This window comes from Rhipicephalus microplus, chromosome 1 (assembly GCF_043290135.1).
Source record: "Rhipicephalus microplus isolate Deutch F79 chromosome 1, USDA_Rmic, whole genome shotgun sequence".
NCBI lineage: Eukaryota > Metazoa > Arthropoda > Arachnida > Ixodida > Ixodidae > Rhipicephalus > Rhipicephalus microplus.
In genome coordinates this window covers 293,829,659-293,852,480 of record NC_134700.1, presented here as the reverse complement: position 1 = coordinate 293,852,480, position 22,822 = coordinate 293,829,659, and the positions used below count along the sequence as shown (strand labels likewise).

The 22,822-nt window shown below is 46.6% G+C and overlaps 1 protein-coding gene across 1 annotated transcript; it reads left to right on the top strand.

The window, feature by feature from the left end:
• The first annotated feature begins 937 nt into the window (after positions 1-937).
• Positions 938-22,495, top strand: LOC119159418 (uncharacterized). Its single transcript, XM_037412170.2, has 3 exons — positions 938-2,193; positions 2,919-3,218; positions 20,374-22,495. The coding sequence occupies exons 1-3, from the start codon at positions 1,576-1,578 to the stop codon at positions 20,764-20,766; spliced, it is 1,311 nt and encodes a 436-aa protein (XP_037268067.2). The 5' UTR covers positions 938-1,575; the 3' UTR covers positions 20,767-22,495.
• The last annotated feature ends 327 nt before the right edge of the window (positions 22,496-22,822 follow it).

Here is a 22,822-nt window from a genome sequence, read left to right as displayed (position 1 = left end):
GTGCAAATACCAAAATTTTCGTCATCTTATGATTTCGTTTCCGGTGCGACTCCCCCCCCCCCCCCCCCACTCTCTACTTGCCCGAATTTTAAAATATCGGACAAGTAGGAAGACTCCCATAAACCGACTGTTAAATTCATAAAAGGAAAATGAACGGGCATACAGTCTCTCTAGCTGTGAAATAGTTGCAATATAGGATGACCAACAGTCCATTAATAGGATGATAACCTTAGCACAGCTCTAAAAAAAAAATACGTTGGGATGGCGCCAGGGCTCTGCCTTCCACGATGCATCCCCCACTGTACTCTCCACCTATGTTTGCCGCCAAGGAATATTCTGCTTTCCGCGTCCAATTCAGTGATCATAAGCTCTACTTCGTCCCCTGAGTTACTCATCCATCTAATGTCCTCAGCGAATCGTTTACTAGGTACTTTTCAGTGGCGTAACGAAGGCGGCGGAAAGGGGAGGGGGATGTTAAAGCTCGCTCCCCGCCCGAAAATTTTCAATTTTGCTTGCGTATATATACACACGCCGTACACATACAAACGCAACCACAAACATACATAAGCATTTCTCCGCCCTCTCCACCCCCTAGAAAATAATTTCTGGCTATACCCTTGGTACTCTCCATCAACTTTTATCCCTCTCTTCCCACTGTACACAATTTAGGTACATATAGCTTTAGGAAAAATCATTTGTTTCAGCAAGCTTTCCCTCTGCCCTTCCCCCTTTTTCCCTCTTAACTTTTCAATGAGTCCCTTTACGCTGTCCCTAATGTAATCCATTAGTACGTCGCCAAATGCACAGAACGCAAGCTCGCGACCTAAAATAGGTCGAAGAAATAAAATAACAGCATTAACAGGACACACTATCGTTTTCATAAGAAAAAAAAAACAAGTTGTTTATGGCCTATAAAACAAACTATTGCGGATTTATGGTGTTAAGAAAAATTCGGGAATCGATCTTGCACGAAAGATCTCTCGAACTATATGCTCGTGTAAGTTGCGGCGGCTGCACTATAGCTGCACGTGGGGACTGCCGACATTAGGCCAAGGTCTGGAAACTTATCCGCGGCAGATGGAGCAACAAACACGGCCGTCAGTTGACGATGACCGGAAGCTGGGCGCGGGCGCGTCCTCCGAGGAAACGGACGGGCTGCAGACCATCGGGACAGCACTTTCTCAGCCAGGCTTGTCCTAACGGTGACCTGGTGCGGCGGGTACGCTGCGCAGTGTAAATAAACAAGCGGAAACGGCTGCAGACGAGAGGAGATGGCCGGTGTGTAAAGACGTAGCTACACGCGGAAGGACATGAGATGGCGATCGATTACCACAGCTGGGGGGGCACGAGCTCTTGAAAGGCTCCCATTGCAAATGCTGGAGCCTAAGGAGAGGGAGAGAGAGGAGTGTTAAATAACGCAGTGTTTGCTTCCTGGAGAAGCGAAAACAAGAGTGCTGCATGCAAGACTACTTGGAGGGAAATGTCTGACGCCGACGCAACAACTGCCGAAATCTAAGCCGCCCCTGGCAGCAGTCCACGACCGTAATCTCCAGCGGGGGCTGCCCCGAGCATCGCATGAACGCGTGCTCCCCTCTATCAGCGCACAATTTTGCCCGCCGGCACATCTTCCAACCAACGATGGAGGCTGCTCGGAGAGTCGTCGCTCGCGCAGTTCCGTTAATCGCCGCCCTGTTGGTGTGGACCTGCTGCCAGCCGGCCGAGCCTGTTTCGCTGGAGCGGTACCTACAGGACCCGCTGCCGGTGCCCGACTTCAATATATCCACTCGCTCGTCTTTGGTAACGGTGCGCGGTCGCTTCTGGGACCTACAGCTTCACGGGCTGTCCGCGACCCGGCTAGAACGGGCCACGGCCAACCTGACCGGACAGACGGTCGAACTTGCGACGCGCACTGAGCTGGTCTCGCTGCGGGGCCAGTACGTGCTGAGCGGGGACTTCGCCTTCGTCTCGCTGCATGGCAACGGCACCTTCTGGATGAACGCCACCAATGCGGTGGCGACGGCCCGCGCCGAGCTGGAGCGCGGACCCCACGGGGGACCATGGGTGCGAACGGTTAGCGCGAAGCTGGAGGTGGACAACATCAACCTGCACATGGAGAACCTTATGGGCGGCGGCCGCTGGTCGACCTTCAGCAACTCGCTGCTTAACCAGATCAGCGGCACGGTGTTCAAGCAGGTGCGTACGTCGAGAATGTTTGCGTAATGCCAACTAGTTGACAAAATATGGTCACGCGCATTCTCAAGAAGGTGCAGACATATCTCAATTGAACCGGATCAACTGTACTACGTACATGTTTTTGGTGAGTAAATTTCGTACGTAGATCGAAGATAATCACCAGTGTGGCCGCGTCGAACCGTACACGTTGTCGAGATTGAAATGTTACTTGTTGCAGCTACAGATCAGCGAACTGAATGAACTTCCTGCTTTTTTTTTTTTTTTTGTCGCATCTAGGTTTCGCTTTTGTCTTCACTTCCATACTAAAACGTGCAGTGAAATGAAAACTAGCGTTTTTTTCTCTCTCTCTTTTTTTGCATTAAGACGACCGCGGGAAGTCACGATGCAGATGAGTCAATTAAAGGAGGGGGGAGGGTGCACTTTCACTTTTCGCCTACGCGCGCTAATCTTGAAATAGCTACACGTCAAAACTTGCCATTGTGGACTTATCATTTTCAGCGCGACTTCATTTATAAACCTCCTTTATTCCTTAGAAGTGTGGCAGCTTGGGCTGGTTGGTATGGCATAACGATATAGTTATAGCACGACAACAAAATGACGACACAGAGACAAGAAGGGCCCGAGTCCTTCGTGTCCTTGTCACTGTGTCGTCATTTCGTTCTCGCGCTATAACTATCGTCCTTTATTCCACCGAGTCCGCGGTGTGCACTTCATATCCGCCGCAGGCCGAGCAGTCTCTTCGAGGCGAGATCGAGGAGAACGTGCGGCGGCGCGTGAACGAGGAGTTGTCTCGCGTGCCGGTGAACCTGACGGCCGCTCGGAGCGAGCGGCTGGTGGACGCCCTGCTGGAGCGCACCGCCGAGCAGCTGCTGCTCGTCGACCCGTACTCGCTTCCGGACCAGGCGCGCTCCTTCGACCAGGACCTGCTCGTGCTTCGCGCCCAGGGCGAGATGCGCCTCGTGGACGGCACGCTGCACGGCCTGGCCACCATTCGGCGCACAGGAGACGTGCTCGCCTTTTACCAGGTACACATATATAATAGGCATGGCTCTCCGTTATGGGAGCAGAGCCATTTACGTTCACTTACGGTTAGCCCGTTTTTTTTTTTTTTAAAGAAGGTATTGAAGATCAGGAGAATATTGCGTTCTGCAAACTCTCCTAGTATTTCCATAGAGCTTCATACAATAATACTACAGAACACCTATACGCTACCATATGATAATACCAAGAGAGGAATGTGGCGCTGCAATCGTGTACCTCCATAGGAATTATGGGAAGTACAGGCTTCGGATTGAATAGGGTTAGCTAGCAAACTGTCAACAGACTTTTTTTCTACAGTTTCAGTTTTGTTCTTCGCGCAGCGCTGATAGTGGGGTGCAGTGAAGCAGTGCCTTTGTTGTTCGGAGGCTGACGACCACTAGGTCTCCAGATTTGCAGCGAGGTTGGAGCTTTGAGAGTCACATTTCAAAGCTTAAATGAAGCGTCGTTCACTCACCGGTGCGCATAGATGTAGTGTTCCAAGCCAGTTCAGGATACTGCCCCGAGTTCATGTTTTTCACGAGTGCGTCTTGCCTAAACTCATTCTAAATTGACTGGACAATGATGATGAAGTAGATGCACCATCACGCTCTGCTCATTTCACTTTACAACAAAACCAGAGGTGCGTTGGGGGCAGACCACTGGGACAGACGCACCTAGCGTTGCAGAAGACGGAGCGATAAGTGTTTTTCACTTAATATTGCACTGTTATTTATATAAATAGATAATACATACTTTCGAGAAAAACAAGCATGTTTAGTTTCAAGTGTTGTAAAAGAATTCATCAAATCTTGATGCCAAATATGGAACGCAATGGCAAAGCAATAGATACCCTGAAGGTTAAACTTACGCAGGTTTCAATTTCGCCACCTTTTCACGAAAAATTTTTGCAATAAAGTTTGAGTACAAACAATTGAAGCAAGTTTTATTTAAATCCAAGTTCATATTGCTTTGTTTCACACTTGGAAAAGAAGCATCGCGAATTTCAAGAATGTAATCCATCCAAAGTGGATCCGAAGCCTGTACTTCCCAAAAACCCATGGGGGTACAAGCACCGCTGAAAGAGTCGCGTAGATACTAGTGTTAGATTACCCTCTAGGTATTACTGTATGAAACTCTATGAGTATTCCCACCTGGTGATGCCGAATTCCCCTACTGCATTATCTCCGGCCTGATTTTAGCCTACCTTGGTATTAAAGTCGCCCATTAGTAAAGTATACTGTGCCTTTACCTTATTAATTGCTGATTTAATGTCTTCGTAGAAGCGTTCAACCAAATGATCATCACGCCTCAATGTAGGTGCATAGGCCTGTACCACCTTCATCTTGTACCTTTTATTAAACTTCAATACACTACTTGCCACCCTCTTACTAATGCTACAGTATTCCTCTTTGTTCTTGGTTGAGCTCTGTCCGGCATCGACATTCGAACCACGGACCTCTTGCATTCTAAGTTGACGCGCTACTTCTAGACAGGGGTTTTGTCGCACTTTCTTGGCAATGTAGACTTTTGATCAGTTCTCAACTTGACATTCCTCATAGCTCGCGTGGCCTTACCATAACTCTGTGAAACTCAGTATTTCTTCCTATTAAAATAAAACAAAACAAAAACCCGGCGCAAATTTGAACTTCTGACCCTGTCACCCTACGCCTCAATCCTAAATAAGTTTAGCCGAGTGCCTTGGATGACCCTCCTCCCCATGTGTTTATTCTTACATAAGTTATTTCTGTATAACTTAACTTTGATATTTTTTACTTCAAAATGTCCGCAATGTCGAGGTTTTTGCTGATTTCTAGTGGTATAGCACGCCTGAACTGATGTTCCCAGTCTACTTGCGAGTTGCGCTCCCCCGTATCGTGACCTAATCGGCTACTTCAAACTATCCCAGGAGACAAAAAACCTCATCAAGAGACGACAAATCATGAAAGCCTCAAATGCACAACAGACAAGATAGAGCTGGAGGAGCTTTCAAAGTTGATCAATAGGCATATGGTAGCTGACACAAGAAGGTGCAACATAGAGAGAATTGAACGTGCTGTAAAGAGCGAAAGAAGTCTAAAAGCTGTGAAGGCCAGCCTGTGCGTAGGCAAAAATCAGATAGGCAAGGTCACAACCAATATGGACGTAATAATTGAGGTAGCGGAGTAGTTCTGCAGAGATCTGCGCAGAAGCCGAGACAACCAGTATGATTCCGTAAGGAGCAGTAATAACCCAGAAGAGTCTTACATTCCACGAGTAATGACAGGCGAAGTAAAGAAAACCCTACAGAGGAAATGCAAAGAGGCAATGTTGCTGGTGAGGATAGAGTAACATCAGACCTGTTGAAAGATGGTGGAGAAATTGTGTTAAAAAACTGGCCACCTTGTACACGGACTGTCTCTTGACGGGAAGGGTACCAGAATCTTGGAAGAATGCCAACATCATTTTACAAAAGCTAAAGGAAAGGGGACATCAACGACTTGAAAATTACAGGTCGATCAGCTTGCTCTTCATTATCTACAAGCTATTTACAAAAATAATAGCTAGTAGAACTAAGACGACCCTAGTGTTCAATCAAATAATGAACCAAGCAGGATTTTGTACAGGTTACTGAATAATCGACGATATTCATACTATCAATCAGGTGACAGAGAAATGCGTAGAATACAACCAACCACACATATAGCCTTCATAGATTACGTCCCTTGAGCGAATCTGCTCAAGGGACGCTGATTTTAACACAAGCTCACAGAGGCTAAAAGTTATGCTCGATAAACAAAAATACCCTCCACATGCAATTGATGACGCCGTTCAAAAAGCGAGAAAACTGAAGCGTGATGACTTACTTATGAAGCGACCACCACAAGAAGACCCACAACGGAGAAACCTCTGCTTAACTTACAGCACAAATTTCCCCAATGTAAAGAAAATCTTTAAAGGACATTACAACATTCTGGAACAAAGTGAACATCTGAAACGCGCATTCCAATCCGCTCCTGGCGTCGCTTACCGTCGACCACGCAACCTCAAAGACACACTTGTCCACTCTCAAATCAACACCTCACCCCCTAATAATTCATGCCGACCTTCTTTAAAGTCACAATATCTTGTATGTAAAGCGATGCGAGAAACACACAAAGCAACCAGCGCACAATCCAAGTTTTTGATTAACATACGAGGAAACCTAACATGTAATTTCTCTAATGTGCTATACCTACTCGAATGCAACCTGTGCAGTATGCAGTACATCATACAAACAGAAACACCATTTAGAATTCACTTAAATAATCACAGAGCCCATGCGAAATCAGCCACACATCTACCCCTATCAAAACATCTCAATCTTCCCGACCATGCATTCGACAAACTACCACTAACGCTCTTAGAGACGGGATTTAAATCAAACCGAGAATGTGAACGAGAGTCATACCTTATCCACCGATTTAACACCCTCGATACAGGAATAAATGAGAATCCGGGTACACTTGCAGCAATTAAAGCATTAGAAAACAATAACGGCAATAATGAAAAAATAACTGAGTGCACGGCACTGCAGCTGCGAAAGGCAATGGACAACCCAAAATAATTCTAAGTGTAACTACTCTTCCTAAGTACAGCTGTCGTCTGTTTCTGTTTTTACCTCACTATCCAATGAATTGTGCCAAACATGACATGCCCAACAGCAGCCCTGTGCACAGTCGGGAGGCCCCTACTGCACGCGTAATCCAGAAGCGGGCAAGAATTGCCATTGCTCCCGCTTGCCAGCCTCTGCGGTAATACGCGGCGCCCCTCTTTATACGATGAGATGTCGACAGGGCGCTGAGTGTGAGCGCTGAGTAGTTAAAGGCTTAAACTGTTTAAAAAGCTCTTTTTTCCCCACACTGAACCGCCAGAGCCAGGAGGCGCTGTCTGGTCGGGAACAATGCATTAGTGAAAGGAAGGATACACAGACCGCAGACATCCTAAAGGTGAAAAGGAGAAAAGGGAGAGAGATGGAGAGGGAGGGGAAGGAAGAGTGAAATGGGCGCCCAGGAGAGTCCACCTTATATTCTTTTTTTCCCTCTTTCTCTCTTTCCCCCTCCGATTTAAGATAGTATAAAGCTGAGCACCAACAAACTGTACCCTCAATCCTGATGAAGGCCAGACTCTAGGCCGAAATGTCGAAATAAACCACGTTGTGACCGCTCACAGAGGATCTACTTGACTATATGTATGTATGTATGTATGTATGTATGTATGTATGTATGTATATATATATGTGTATATATATATATATATATATATATATATATATATATATATATATATATATATATATATTATGTCGTCTGGGTTGAGACAGCGCTTATTCAGCCAAGGGCTCAGCAGCGAACGAGCAGTCTGATACCGAGCGCGCACACACCCGATGATGATTGTGGTGGTGGTGACACCTAGTGAAGATGAGAATAGGGACCCAGACTGATGATGATGATTATGATAATGCATATATGAGAAGAAGCACATAACGAATACAACAAATGCTCACAATATATATATATATATATATATATATATATATATATATATATATATAATCATCACCGCTTGGGTCTGAGTACCAAAGCTGAGGCTCGTGTGTCAATAGAGAAGTGGCTTGTTGCCTGAACGTTGTCTCACAAGTGGTGGATTGTGCTGTCCGGTCCCACAGTCTCCTCGCTCTACCGGTGCCTTTACGATTTCCACTCCAATACACTCCCAGAGCTCTATTCAGGTCGCCATATTGTGCCAACAAACCTCGGCAATGTCTCGAGGCGAGAGCTCCCACGCTGGTGCAATTTCAACCCGTGCTGACAGCGGTCGACCATCTCATGCGGTACGCAGAGACCGCTCCCCTGCGCTCTAGCTCTGCCTCAGACGTGGCCAGCTTCTTTCTTGAGGACATTGTCTTGCGTCATGGTGCTCCCCGCATCCTAGTTAGCTATCACGGCAAGATTTTTTTGTCAACAGTTGTTGATGAAGTGCTTAAAGCTTGTGGCACAGTTCACAAGACAACATAAGCATATTACCCTCAAACCGTTGGCATCACAGAGCGATTCCACCGCACACTGACTGACATATCACGGTATATTGGACCCACTCACGACAACTGGAACAAGATCTTCAGATTTGTGACTTTTGCTCACAATACTGCAGTTCAACGCACTGACTATTCACTATTCTACCTCATTTATTGGCGTTCAGCACCATTCACGATCGACGCTTCATTCTTCAGCACTTCGACTAGCAATTCTACGACTACACCCGAGCAGTTTGTCTAGAGACTTGAAGAACGTCATCAGCTTGCTCGGCTCAACACTGAAGCTAGTCAACACGATCTCAAACAGTGGTACAACAGCTCGCATCGCGATGTCTCTTTCTATCAGAGTGACAAAGTGCTCCTTTGGATGCCAACTCGTGTTCTCAAATTGTGCGAAAAGTTTCAGTCGCGATCCTTATACCTTACGTAATTACCGAACAGACATCCTTTGTGGACTATCAGGTCACTCCTGTTAAAGCTTCTTCCGACCGTCGTTGCCGTGGTTCTGAGATAGTCCACATTTGGCGTCTCAAGCCCTTTGTTCAACGTCTCTACCCAGTCTAAGTCGTGGCCAAACTAGCCGCTTCAGCACACGGGAAATTAGTGTGACCATTATTCGTACACTTCCATCTTATCCCCTGTAAATAATCATAATCACCACTTAGGCCTGAGTAGCAGAGCTGAGGCTGCTCGTGTGTCAATAAAGAAGTGGCTTGCTGAATGAATGTTGTCTCACAATATATATATATATATATATATATATATTGTGAGACAACTATATATATATATTCTCAAAGCAGAAACCTTGAGGCTTGAAAAGAAGGTTCAGTTTAAATTCAGGATGACGCTGCAAGCGATTGAGAGTAAAATGATAGATGTAACCTTAAAAGAGAAGAACAGAGCAGAGCGGGTCAGGAAACAAACCGGAAGTACGGATATCGTAGTTGAAATGAAGAACAAGAAATGAACATGGGCCAGGCACGTAGCGCGTAGGCAGAATAACCGCTGGTCATTAAGGGTAAGTGACTGTATTTCCAGAGAAGGAAAACACACGAAGCGGAGACAGAAGTTAGGTGGGCCGATAAGATTAAAAAGTTCGAAGGCGTAACATAGCAGCAGAAAGCACAAGACTAAGTTAATTGGCAAATCATGGGAGAGGCCATTGCCCAGCAGTGGGCGTAGTCAGGCTGATGGTTATGATGGTGAAAGACTTTTTCAAGTAACCACAGAATGGATTCACTAAAAGTACTTATTGGTGCAAAAATTTCAAGAATCCGTCCACTACGAGCGGAGCTACAAAGATTTGTCGCACGCTTCTTTCTTGTCCCGAGAAAATGGGTCACGCGTGCCTCGTGACCTTGAGCGCTTTTGTTCTTTTTCTTCTAATACTTTGCTTTTTTCAGTGTGATCGTATGCACACGCGTGGACAAGTCGCGGCTTTTTGTGGCAATCCCTGCAATGACCGACCGCGCCACATTCAGTTTGGCCAATAGCTGATAGAAGGCAATTGTAAGTGTTCACTCTTGCCTGACGCACGGAACTGGTCCACGAATGAGGACTCCATCTTCGAGAGGAATCCTCGTTTGTAGGTGAATTTCAGGTAGCTTTTCCTGCAGCTGACACTTTCAAGTATTAGCTCTTTCTTTTTCTGTGTTTTTCCTTTCCGTCTTTCGCTTTTTGTCTATCCTAGTTTTTGTGTTTTTTATCTATATTTCATAATGGCTTCTTCTCTTACTTTAGCTACCTTTAATTGTCGAGGTATTCCTAGAGCATCGAAACATACCGTGGCTGTTCACTTAGCTCGGTTTCGCAAGATAGACATTCCCGCTTTGCAAGAAACTTTTGTGTCTAGATTGGGACAGATTAAGAACTTAAACAGAACGTTTGGCACCAGGTCCTACTGGAATTATGGCGTTGTACATTGGTGGAGAGTCGCTGTCATTTTAATGTCACGATTCACCGGTTCTGTGCTACGCTATGCAGGGGATTCGAATGGCTGTGTTCTGTCGGTAAATCTTGATTCTGGTATTCGAATTGTGAATGTTTATGCTTCAGCGGAGTATGGGCAACAAAAGGATTTCCTTAACTCCTTAGATTGATACCTAGTTGGCCCATTCTGTATTATTTTAGTAGCGATTCCAACTGTGTTCTAGAACAGGCGAATCATGTTTCCCTCAGAACTTGTGGTGTCGTGGTTTCGGTTCCAGTTTTGGAACCAGTTGGCTGGCACCTAGAGGGCGCTGTAGATATGTATATAATAGCATGCTTGTGTACATGAAGGGAGTTCCTGCTTGGCTACCGGCTGCTGCGTACCTCGTGTCTGCCGGCATTTCAGCGCCTTGCCCTGAGTTCTCCGTGCGGCGCGTCCGTCGTACCGGCTGCTGCGTACGTCGTGCCGTGCCCCGTGTTCTCCGTGCGGCGCGTCTGCCGCACGATATTACAGAACTCAAATTTAAAGATAGAAACGGGGATCTAGAGTTACGGGAGCTTGTTGATGAGCTGGGGCTAGTCGATGCTTGGCAGTCTTTTCGCACCCTCTAACCAGAAATGACTTGGATGGAGAGAAAGAGCCGATCGAGGATTGACCACTTCTGTCTCGCCCTCACTTGCTTCTAGCATGCACTCTATTTGGTTGTGTTCTTCCGCTTTGAGTGACCATTGCCTCCTTGCTTTGAGATTTGCCAACTCCAGTCTAGTAGACCGAGGCATTTAAGAGGGCGTCACATTTAAGCCCACGGCTCCTTAAAGATAATGAAGCCGCGAAAATGTAGCAGGGCTTCTCATCTGTTCGGTCCTTGGTGATCAGGATTTAGGCAGTAGGGAACGGACACAGTGAAGGCTGGAGCTGCGGAACGCTTCGGTGAGTGGGGCAAGAGGCGTGCGTGGAAGGAACACGTCGGGATCAAAGTGGTCTCTGATACTATTCTCCTGCTCTTAAAGCTGTTGTCGGGCGGCCCAGAAGTAACCGGGGCTCTTACTTCACTGCGTAAAGAATACAGGGTCATGCTTCAGCGACGCTGGGATCGCTTGCGAGCCACAGCACGCGTGGAGCAGTGGGAGATGAAGGCATGGTGTAGTAGGAAGATTCTTAGTAGGCGTTTAGCTAGGAAGAGTTCAGCTGTAACTTCTTTCGTTAACCCAAACACAGGCAGTTTAGTCGAAACGCAGGACGTAGTATGAGCAGAGGATGGTACAAAATCCGACACAGTGTGACCTACGTCCCGTGTGCCGTCAGCGTGGTTTACGCCATCCCGCTCTCGTGTCGTAATATCTATGTTGGTAAAACTGGAAGATGCGTCAACAAGTGGCTCAGGGAACACTGATAAAAGATTAACAAGAATGCGGATAAAGGAGCCCATGTTGTGGCTCATATTAACGCTTGCTGCAATTGTGAGGCACAATTTTAAAGGACGTCGATCCTTGGCAGGAGCAACAATGAGCATGAAATGCTAGCTTTGGAAGCCTATCGTAACAAAAAAAGTTCTCATCTTTGCATAAGTGACACGTCTCTGTCCCTGCACTCATCCGAGTTTTATTTCATTTCATTGCGTATGTAATACACTGCTTCACTTTTTCAACTCAGATTACACTTTTGTGTGTGGTGTGTGTGTGTGTGTTTTTCTGTCGATTGTGAGGCGTCTGTCAGTATGGCTGCCTTGGAGGTATATATGCATTGACATTTCCTGAAATAAAATCAGTTGATTGTCAGCACTTGTGTGTGTTGTCTCCCTTTGTGGGGTGTCTGTGTTTGCGCTGTATAAGTACCTCTATATTGAGTCTCACTGGGAACTAGTGGTTAGGAAACGGGCCATGACCGCAAAACGCCTTGTGCCGAGCGATAGCCGATCCGTCATACGGGGACGTCGCCGGCTCCCAGCCCTGCGACAGTGTCAGGGTACGACCACATTGTGTGCAGTGACTGAAGTTACTGTGCCAAAGGGCAATCCTTTTGTCACGTGTCAGGGTATGTCCGCGTCGTGTGCGGTGACAAAAGTTACTGCCCCGAAAGGTAATCCCTTAAACGAGGGTCAGGGTACGTTACCTTTGTTTGCAGTGACGCAAGTTACCGCGCTGAAGGGCAGACCCTCTGTCGAGTCCCACTGGCCCGTGGGCGACCAGGGGACCGGTCAGGATCGCAAAGTGCTCCGTATCGAGTGAAAGCCCACGTTGTCAGGGTACGCTTGCTTTGCGCACGGGGACCGAAGTTACTGCGCCGAAGGGTAGCCCCTATGTTGGGTCTCTCCGGCTTGTACGCCGGGAGGCAGGCCGGGTCTGTTTCACGCCTGGTGCCGAGCGGTGGCCCACTTGCCAGGGTATGGCCGTCTGCCCAAAACAAATTTTCCCTCTCACCAGACCCTGGGAGGGAGGTGGTGCCGAGACAGACGAACGGATGATGATGGGTTAATGAGTTACGCGAGACTCTGGGGCAAAGAGTCTCTAGGCACTGTGTCTCCTTCTTATCTGACAACGGTACGAGTAATTTTTGAGCTTCTTCTGTCATTTGCCAAGAGCAAAAAAAGCAATTTTTAGCTGACTTTGATAATTCATTGTGAATTGCAGGCTGTGTGCTGCGCTATAATATTTGGCTCGCATGTTCTCGGGAGCCTCTACTACCGATCGGCAGCGTTTTCTGACCATGCTTAAAAAGTGTTGCAGGGCCCTTTTAACAGCCTTCTTCCTCATTTTTAGTGAACTACTGGCGAGTAGGAATACCCGTTCATGACAATGATGCTACTCTGATATAGGCTGGACACACAACTTACAGCAAGTTTAAACAGCCTCACTGTTAAATAAATAGCAGTACCAGCATGGATGCGTAAAAACAAAAAAATCACAGCATACCCACGGAGTGAATAATGAGGAGTCTGTCTGTCTGTCTGTCTAGTACTAGAGGTGGCTACGACGGAAGCCGACGCGAGATTAACCTGCACCACCCCTAAATGTTTCTCTAGGGGCGGTGACAGGGGTGGGCACGGAGTGCCTGGAACCCCCTTCTCGCCCCATAATTACTCCCCCCCCCCCCCAAGAATGAATATAGTCATACACAACGGCTAAGTTTCCTGCCTCTCTTGTAGAAACTCTCCTATTGTGAGTGACCCCCCTTCCCCACGATAAAATAATCCTGGCGCCGCCCCTGCCTTTCTCTCAAGACAAAGTGATGTGACAGGCACGAGTATTGAACATACAGCAGCACAAGGACAGCGCATTTGTCGTCATGTGCATTTTTTCTCGCTGCTCTCACACAATGTTTTGCCTGCTTTTATGTGCATGAATTTGTATGTGTACGTGTATACAGGGTGTTTCAAGAAATTTGTCCAATATTTTTAAAAAACAAGGAAGAGGTGCTGTTTGCTCACTGTCTTCACAGTTGCTTTTTTTATAGTGGCAGGCATCGCAAGAGGCTTGAAGATAATGCTTGGAAAAGTAATTAGAAAAGTTAAATTAACTTTTTAATTAGTGGACTTGGGCAGTTAAGTCAAATGAGAGTATTGAAGTCCCTCATGCAAAGAACTGATTGCTGCTTTGAGATTTTGTAGAAGTGGCCTCTAGTAATAACTGTGAATTATTGAAATTCTTCTCAAGACTGCAGTGAAAGTGAAATTCAAACACGAAAGACCGCAACTGAAATGAGGGAGCGTTGTTATATCAACCATCAACAGACTTTGTTGTGTGGGTGTGCTGGCTGTGCTCACAATTACAGCACGTATGACGCAGATTTGTTATCAAACGTCACCCCTGTAACCGCTGTTTTGAACAGTGACGTCATTGTAGTCGTCTGCTTGTTGCGTTCTTCCGTCCGTTAGTTTCGGTTTCGCCGCAAAATTTAGGAGAATTTCATTAATTCGTAGTTATTACTAGAGGCCGCTTTTCTAAAATCTCAAAGCGGTAATGGGTTTTTCGTATCAAGGACTTTTCTCCCATTTGACTTAACTGCCGAACTCCACTAACTAAAAAGTTAATTAATTCAACTTTCTTAAGATGCCTGCCGCTACTGAAAAAGCAACTGGGAAAATAGCGAGCAAATAGCGTCATTTGCTGATTTTTAAAGAATATTGGACACATTTCTTGAAACACTCAAGCAGAACTGAAAACTTTTGGAGGTGGGGGTGGGTGGAGGGTTTGCTACAAAAAACTGACAAATACTTCTCGTATATCGCTTGGTTTCGGGGTGGGTGGGTGTACCTCTCCCCCTCCACTGGCTACCAGTGTTGCAGATTTGCCAGTCCGGAATCGGAATGAATCTGGACTCATTCGACATAGTGTGGGGGTTTGGTTTTCAAGAACTTTGTTGAGTTGATACGAGAGCCCTGCGGTCTGCATCCTGGGGTGAGCAAAGCCTAGAGCACGTGGATTGTAGGCCAAGCCCGAAGCAAGTGAGTACGGAGGCCTCGTGGGTGGTCCGATTTTCTGTAAATAGCTTCTTCTATCTCTTTGCGCTTAGGGAGCCGGGCATCGTTACTGTCTTCTCTTGCGGCTCGACACCGGGGCGTTGCGAGACCATTTGGGACGGTGGGCGCCAATCGCTCAGTAAGCTGCTGTGAGCGGCGAGCGAGTAGAGCCACCTTCCAGAGTAGACGTCTCCTTGCGGTTGCTTTTTTTGCGCCTTGGCTGGGTGCTGGGTAGATGCCAGTTGTTGTTAAGCGACTCATTAGGCCTAAGGCTCTGCGCAGCTGCCTGTTGCATGTGGCACAACTACGTGGATCGTGGTATTGAGGTGTCGCACTGTGCTTCCCTCACTTTTTTTTTTTTGCGAGGCACGAGTGAGGAAAAGCGACTTGTTTTATTTTAGTCGGGCGTCTCGGCCACCGTTGATGTATTAGCTGATTAGCTAGTACTGACCATCGTACCACATGGGCGAGGAGCCCAAAGCTTCCTTCCCCTTGCCCTACTGCATTGTTCTTTCGAGTGTTTTGAATGTACGCAGCGAGAGTGATGTAATCCACAGCTGGCTGTCTTCTGTACATCGTCTTCGCCATTGGTGAAGATTGCAGTCGTGAGATCAGGCGATGGACATGCCTGGGACCTGCACAACTGCCTGCAGTCTGGCGTCCTCGTGAGTGCCGGTCGCAACTAGAAAACGTGTTGGCGCGAGTGATGGTTCCTCGCGCTGACGGCGACATTGCCGTTGCGGGATCGGTACTGAGATAAAGTCGTCGAGCAGGACAGTGCAGCACTGTCGACTGGAGGCGGTTTCGTGGTACACGGACATTCTTTAGGGACATGTGTTGTCATCTTTCGTTAGAAACAGTGTAGCTGACATATTTTTTTTTTTCAGGATATGGTTTAAATTAAGGTTAAAAAAATATGGAGACGCTTACATCCCCTGTAAAGTTGTTTGCGCCGTGTGGCGCACCGGTCTTGCACACAAGCCGCATTTGAGGAGTCACAACTATTGAGCGGTAGGTGGCTTTGTGTTCGCGAGCGTTTATCACCACCACCACCATCATCATGGTTGTTAGAACGGTAGCACCGGTGGTGACGCCTGGCAGGAAGCCTGGGTGGCGGCGCACGAGAGAGAAGCGGGTCTCTTTGGCTGCTTGCGGTTGGCGCAAACAGTTGTCTCTAGCGGTGGGTCTGCTGTAGACAGCACCGCGGGCTGTCTGCGGTGGGCCCCCATGGTAAGTCGAGTTGGCGAAGCTACCTCGTCAGGGTTCTTGTGAATGTTATGTTGTTGAGTGTTGTGTAATATTGCGTAAGGCTGTTTTAGTGCGTTGATCCCAATTGATGTTATAATAATTCGGCTGACGATATCGTAGTTCTAAAAGTAGTTAAATAAATGTCTGTTGCTTGGTTTGTTCGGACTATGTCTACTGTGTCCGTGCCTTCCAACAGCATGGCGCTCGCCACTTCGAGACCCCACAATTTTTGCGACCCCAGAATGGAATAGGGACAAAGCTCGAAGGAATGAAATTACGTCTTTTTTTTCAAAAATATAGCACATTTTTGTCGACATGCAGTTTTTGAAACTTTTTGAAGGCCCTAGAATTTAGCAATAAAGCATTAATTTAAAAAGACTTGGCTGATTACAAGCATGATACATCTATAAGCAATGCATCTACTATAGTTCGGTGTTTATATAGACTATGTTGCTCCGAAGTTTTTCTCTATTATTCGCATACCACAACTAACTATGCCATGGTATGCGTCGTGCTGAACTATGACGGCGGCATACCATCTTGCACTTTGCGATTTTTATTTTTCTTCGGTGGCGCCTCAGTTGCCTGCTGCCTCCCCATCCTTTAGTTTGTTTTTTGGTTCTGCCACCGTCTGAGACTTGGGCGCATTTTCGAAAAAGCGCTTCTCTAAGTTGCAATGCGTATTGACGCAGGTGTGATGTTTGAGTTTCCTGGAAGATTTCGTATGCCAGTTTCTTGCAAGTGAGTTTCCTGCAAGCTTTCGTATACCAGTTTCCTGCAAGTGAGTTTCCTGAAAGCTTTCGTAAATTTGTCGCATGCTGCAATTGCATTCTCTCTTTTCGTCCCGACAAAACAGCTGGAAGTTAAGCAGGAAGGAAAGGCACGGCAAAATAAAATACCTCACACGCACCTCGTGACCTTGAACACTTTTTTTTTTCTCTCTCGAATACGCGGCTTTTCAATGCGATCGTGCTCGTACTCGTGGACAAGCGGCGGCCTCCTGCGAAGGCCTCAGTAACGACGAGCGCGCCATGCTCAAATCAGCCAATGGCTGTGACCAAAGCCATATATATATTCCTTCACGGCTGTGACAAGTGATTTTTGAGATTGTAGTGTCATTTGCCGAAGGAAGAAAGCAGTTTCTAGCTTAGAAAATTTATTGTGAATTACAGGCCGCGTGCTGCGCTATAATATTTGCCTCGCGTGTTCTCGGCAGCATCGACTACCGCTTGGCAGCATTTGACGCCGCCACTGCGCCGCCGTTGATGCCACCACTGCGCCGCCGTTGACGCCACCACTGCGCATGCTGGCGTCTCATGCCCAAGTTTTTTTTTTCCCCCGCCGTGCAGAAGGGCATGCAGCAGTATGACTTATTCCTGAAATTAAATGGAAGAAACAAGACCTGACGTCACTTTCTCTAGCAGAGAAAAAGTACAGCATTGACATAGTATCAATTGTATAAACCGTAAGCAGTCGGCAACTTGATGAATAAATCGCTACTATTCAATCAAACATTCGTTTTGACTTCCACTTCCAAACTTTTTCCTTTTTTGACTTCCACTTCCGTTTTGACTTCCACTTCCGTTTTGACTTCCAAAATTTTCTCTCCTTTATGCAGAATGCCCGCGACACATGCACGCAAGGTAACCAGGCGAATGCCACAGCATGAGTGCGTTACTTAAAAATAACTTCCGCTGTACCGGAACGGTCGATAAGCCGACCAAACTTGGTACTCAGCATCACCAACTGTCTTACTCTCTTCTCGCAATGTGCCGATGCCGTCAAGTTTGGCGCGAAAGCTGCGCTCTCGCCTCTCACTCTCTATCTATTGCACTCGCCCGCGAGGCTTCCCCAGTTTCCCTTTCCAACTACCCACCTTTCCAACTACACCACAAAAGCAGGAGACAGAAAGGAGGTCTAGACTACCGTGGACTAGACTACTTCTAGACTGAACGTGACCGGCTCGCGACGACCATGGGCTGGCTGCAGGTGCGCTTTGGTCACCTATGGCCGCCCAATCGCACTGTAAGTTCTAGGGTGTTCAGTGGATGAGTTGGGGCATGTAACAACGAATATCGAGATCTTTTGCTTGTTGGAGAAGAACACTGCATGCTATCGGAGTTATGTGCATCTGGTATGAAACACTGTGCGTTTTCTGCAGTAGTCTACCTCCATGAATACTTGGTTTTCTGAAAGACAGCATTCGGCCGCATGTGCAATCCTTTGATTCGGATGCAGCAGAGATAACTGTAAATGAACACGATACTGATATTGCCATTGTGCTACCAAAACATAATGAAAATACAGATGACGAAAAAAGAAGATGACAATAACTCAAGCACTTTCACTCTGAAGGACGTAGGGAGTTAATGAAGGTCGGCTAATCGTAGCCTTTCAAAATATTCCGGCAAAATTACTTATCACATTAAGAAGTTGCACAATCAGCAGTCTTAATTATCTAGAGCGTAAGTGGCATTTGGTTGACCACCTAATAATTATCAGTACACGAAAAATAGTAAAACGATCTTCAACGATAGGAGGGCAATATGATTTAACGACAATAACTAGCCCAGTTTTCATCCACATACGAGTCCCCAGGAAGGGGGAAAGCTAGAATGCCTCTGTCACAGACGAAATAATACCTCCTTGCAATGATCTATATAAGAAAAATTCAACAGTTGCCATGCTTTTTCTCGCCAATTGGACCAAAATAAAAGCAGTAACAGAAAAAAAATACTTGCCTTCAGTGCAGCCTGAAGATTTGTCGGTGATTTTCGCTGACACGCGAGAAAAAAGTGATTAATTGAAGTCAGACGCTCTCATGTCATCCGGATCATTTCGCAAATGTCCCACTAGTGGTACACGTTGTGTGATACATTTAGCTTAATTTCTTGCTAAGTAAGATACTGCTGTTGATAATAATGTCGTTTTAGACATTGTCATACATTGAGCTTTCACTCTGACGTAAAATGTCATTTGCCTTCAGTGTCCCTTTATATAACTGTACATGTGTAGCTGACATTGTCACAAGAGAGTTGAGAAAACGAATACACTCAGACTGCACGGTGAAGCAAGCTTGGTATCGCAATCTGCTGCTTAACAAACTTGAGAAGGCGATCTGTGGTTTGTATCACTCTCATGAAAACTGCAAAGCTGTTGCTCGCACACAAGGGGCATTTCTTTCTCTGAAAACTGTCTGTGATTTTTCAGTATCAATTTGTATTAGGTCAAACCAGGCGTGTTGTCGCCGTGCTATCCCGAACAACACCCACGTGCGAGAACGATCGAGCGACCCGCGCGCTGCATGACAAGTCAGCATTTCAATGGAGGCGAAATGGTAGAGGCTCGTGCAGCGTGTGATGTCAGTGGATGTTTAAGAACACCAGGCAGATGACCGAAATTTCCGGAGCCGTCCACTGTGGCCCCCCTCATGATCATATATCATGGTTTTGGTTCGTTAAGCCCCAGATATCTATAAGCGATGCCTGTAATACATTTCTCACATCAGGTGCAACGCTGTGGAAGCAGTGAAAGTAGTTCGGCCAGCAAAACGTATAACTCCATGCATCTCGTGGTCGCTCACGTGCCACCTGATTAGTGCCGGTGCACCCTCGCATTTCTTTATGCTTCTCCTTTGTGGGACTGGCAAACAGAAAGAAGCGAAGAGAGCACAAAAGGATGCAGCAACCGAATAAATCTGTGGTGTCCTCGTCTGCACTGTCTCATAAGAACCAGGTGGATGCCATCGTGATGTACCCAGCGCAGAGCCTGTACGTGACGTCACGCGGAAACAGTTATCCAGCCACATATTAACACAAGTTTAATGGTATTTTTGTTCGTAAGGCACAAAAGATCTTCAATTGATTCTCGCCGTAATACAAGGAATAAAAAATGCTGTTATTGGCGGTAAGAATAGTGCACTATTTTCGTTGCGAATGCATGGACTGCAAGAAGTCACACTACGCTAGCCCATACAGCGTTGCAAGTGACCGGATAGGCGCGGATGGCACATTCGACTTAAGGATCGGTGCACTACCGGCGCAAATCATCAAGGCGAAATACTTTGATTATATGCGGCGAAAACTGACCGCCGTCATACGCCAGTGATGCACAAAATCATCAAATTATCACATGAATTCCATGACATCGCCGCTTGGGTAAATGTTGACAGAGGCAATAAAAAGTGTGGGCGAGGTGGATAAAGCTTTCAGTATGCCACAGTATTACGTGCAGAAGGCTTCCGCAGGGGCAGGACACATCGACTGAAAAGAGCAAAGAGAATTTCGACTCGTCTTAGGTGAATGCATCAGGAAACGGTTAAGGTAAAGTGTGACAGCAAGTGCTTTGGAGCCATCGACTGAGACCTGTTTGTTGAGCTAGTTAGCTATCGAATGCTAGAATTAACTGACTTATCAATTATTTGCCTTTCTGGTGCGATACTTGTGGCAAACTGTGACACTACACATGCAGGACGGCACGCTCCTGCTCGAGGCTGACGTGGGCTTCTCGAACCTGACGGGTCAGTGGCGCTGGTGGGCGCAGCTGCTGGGGGCGGGCCCCTCGGGCGACGCCTCGCTCGGCGTGCAGGGCCTGTCGCTGCACCTGCGGCTAGCGCTGCCCTTGCAAGACGGGCACAGCCCCACCGTGCTGGGACCCATGCGGCTTGAGGCCCTCGAGCTGCGTGACATCGGCCAGGTGTGGCTCAACCTGGGTGGCCTGGGCACGTTTGACTTCTTGCTGGAGGCGCTAGTTAACCTCGTCACCAACATGTTCAAGTGGTCGCTTGCCGAGGCCGCCCTCGGAACCGTGGCCGTCGCCCTGAGGACAGAGATCGCCCAACTGCCGCCCTTTGAGCTGCGCTAAGCAGAGGTTTACACTGGTCGCACGATTACTTGCCAATGGCGAACAAAATGCGACTGCCGATGTTACGACGCTATTTGATCGCACGCGTTGCCACAAAGAATGTAATTACCGATGTCAGACCGGACAGTCACAACAATTCTAGAAAGCAAGTGTGTGCTTCTCTATCTATCCAATAATTTTTCTTGCTTTTTTTTTCTTACCCGGCTAGGCCGCAGTATCCCTGGCCACCCGCTCCAAAGGGAATAGCTTCCTATTGTTATCATTACCTGCTCACACAATACTTGCTCCAGAAGGATGACTGCGACGTCGTTGATTGTAAGCCCATTGTAGCTGCCCTGCTTTGAGATGGCACCAAAATCTTGGACATTGTCTTGGGGGGGAGTGCAAACCCGTGTTGCACCACGGATAGGCGTGGGGAGAGGGGTGGTAAGACTTGAGGGAGGCAGAAGTTCTGTTAATAAAAAAAAAAATATATATATATATAGCGGCCTTATGACGTCAATGCGAGAATCCCCTCCCCCTGCTACCTGCTACATGTCAACAGGAGGCGCTCGCTAGAAACTTTTTGTCAAATCACTTCGTCTCAAATGGAAATTTGTGAACTTGTTTTCTGTGTTAGACACAATATCAATTCAAAGTAACAGACAATAAAGCCACGGAAAGTATAGGGGATGTTATTAGAAGTAAAATGTGAAGAAACAAAAGTTGGCGAAAAGATAACTTGCTGTGGGCAGCGGCTGAACCTGCAACTTTGGAATTACGCGTTCGATGCAGTACGAACTCAGCTACTGCAGCGGCTATCCCCCGTCCACTTTATGGCTTTTAACCATAGCATCAGCCAGCATCGTCAGTAGCCATGACAGCGAGTATTGAAGACTCTTTGTCGTGGCTACTGGAGGACAAGTGACCTCTTTGCAAACCCCCCCCCTCTGTCGACGACGCTCGCGGGTGCACATGTGCTTTTAAAGTAGCCACCACAAGGCTCGCTCGTTACCGCTTACATTAGAAGTGATGAAAAAAGAAAAAGCAAAGTTCAGAAAGATTTTTGGTAAAGTTGACAGACATATTTTGCAAGGAGGCATTGGCTCACATTAATGTTGCTCCCCAACATAAGCTCACATCTGACTCCTGTGCAACTGATTAGTTAAGAGGTTTGCAACTGCAGTTGTGCGGCTGAAAACTGAGCAGCGAGTGACAGCCAAAGTGACCATTTGAGACTACCGAGGTCATTCGAACGATGCTATAGCTGCAGGTGTGAACGAGCCTTAATGCATAACTAGGTAAAATACTAGAGACAGATCCCATACAGTGTCATACGATTTAACGGTAAACACATTTGACAAGGATCTGTCTGGCTGGATAAAAACTGGATGACTGGCTGGCCAGTTTTTAGTTTTAATATTAATAACTTCAGACTAAAAGTGCCAGGAGAGTTTGTTTTATTCATATAGAGTCACATGAGCAACTATGAATTTGTGAATCGCAACCTGCATTTCCCATATTCTTGCATATTGATGCAGATAAGGTGATTGGATGCTGATGGTGTGGCTCAATGGGGGCAGGCCTTAAATGGAGCAGCATAAAACATTCACTGCAAATAGTAATGTTGGCCTCGAAGAATGGCTCACGTACACTTGGAAGGAGTGGACAATAAGGTGAGATTAAATTAATAGGAAACTTGCTAACAAGAAATCTTGGATTAATCAAAATAAATATATGCTAATATGTACATCAGCCTAATAATTTAGCAGCAAGTCACCTTGATTCAACTAAGTAGTTTCCGACAGACTTGCCTAGGTCAAACTACAAATGAGGGTGCTTCCAAGGACATAATAAGTAAATGTTTCCAAATGAAATGTGTCGTTTTTGTCCTCCAGAAGAGCAGCGCATACAAAAGGTGCCCATAAGCAGCACGACAAAAAAAAAAAAAAAAAAAAGTAAGAAGGGGACAGGGAAAGAAGAGGCAGTGCATTTTTTTAAGAGACTGACAACCACTTAGAACAAGAATCGAGATAACCCCACTAATAGAAGGATTGCCTATTGTATGGTCTAAGAC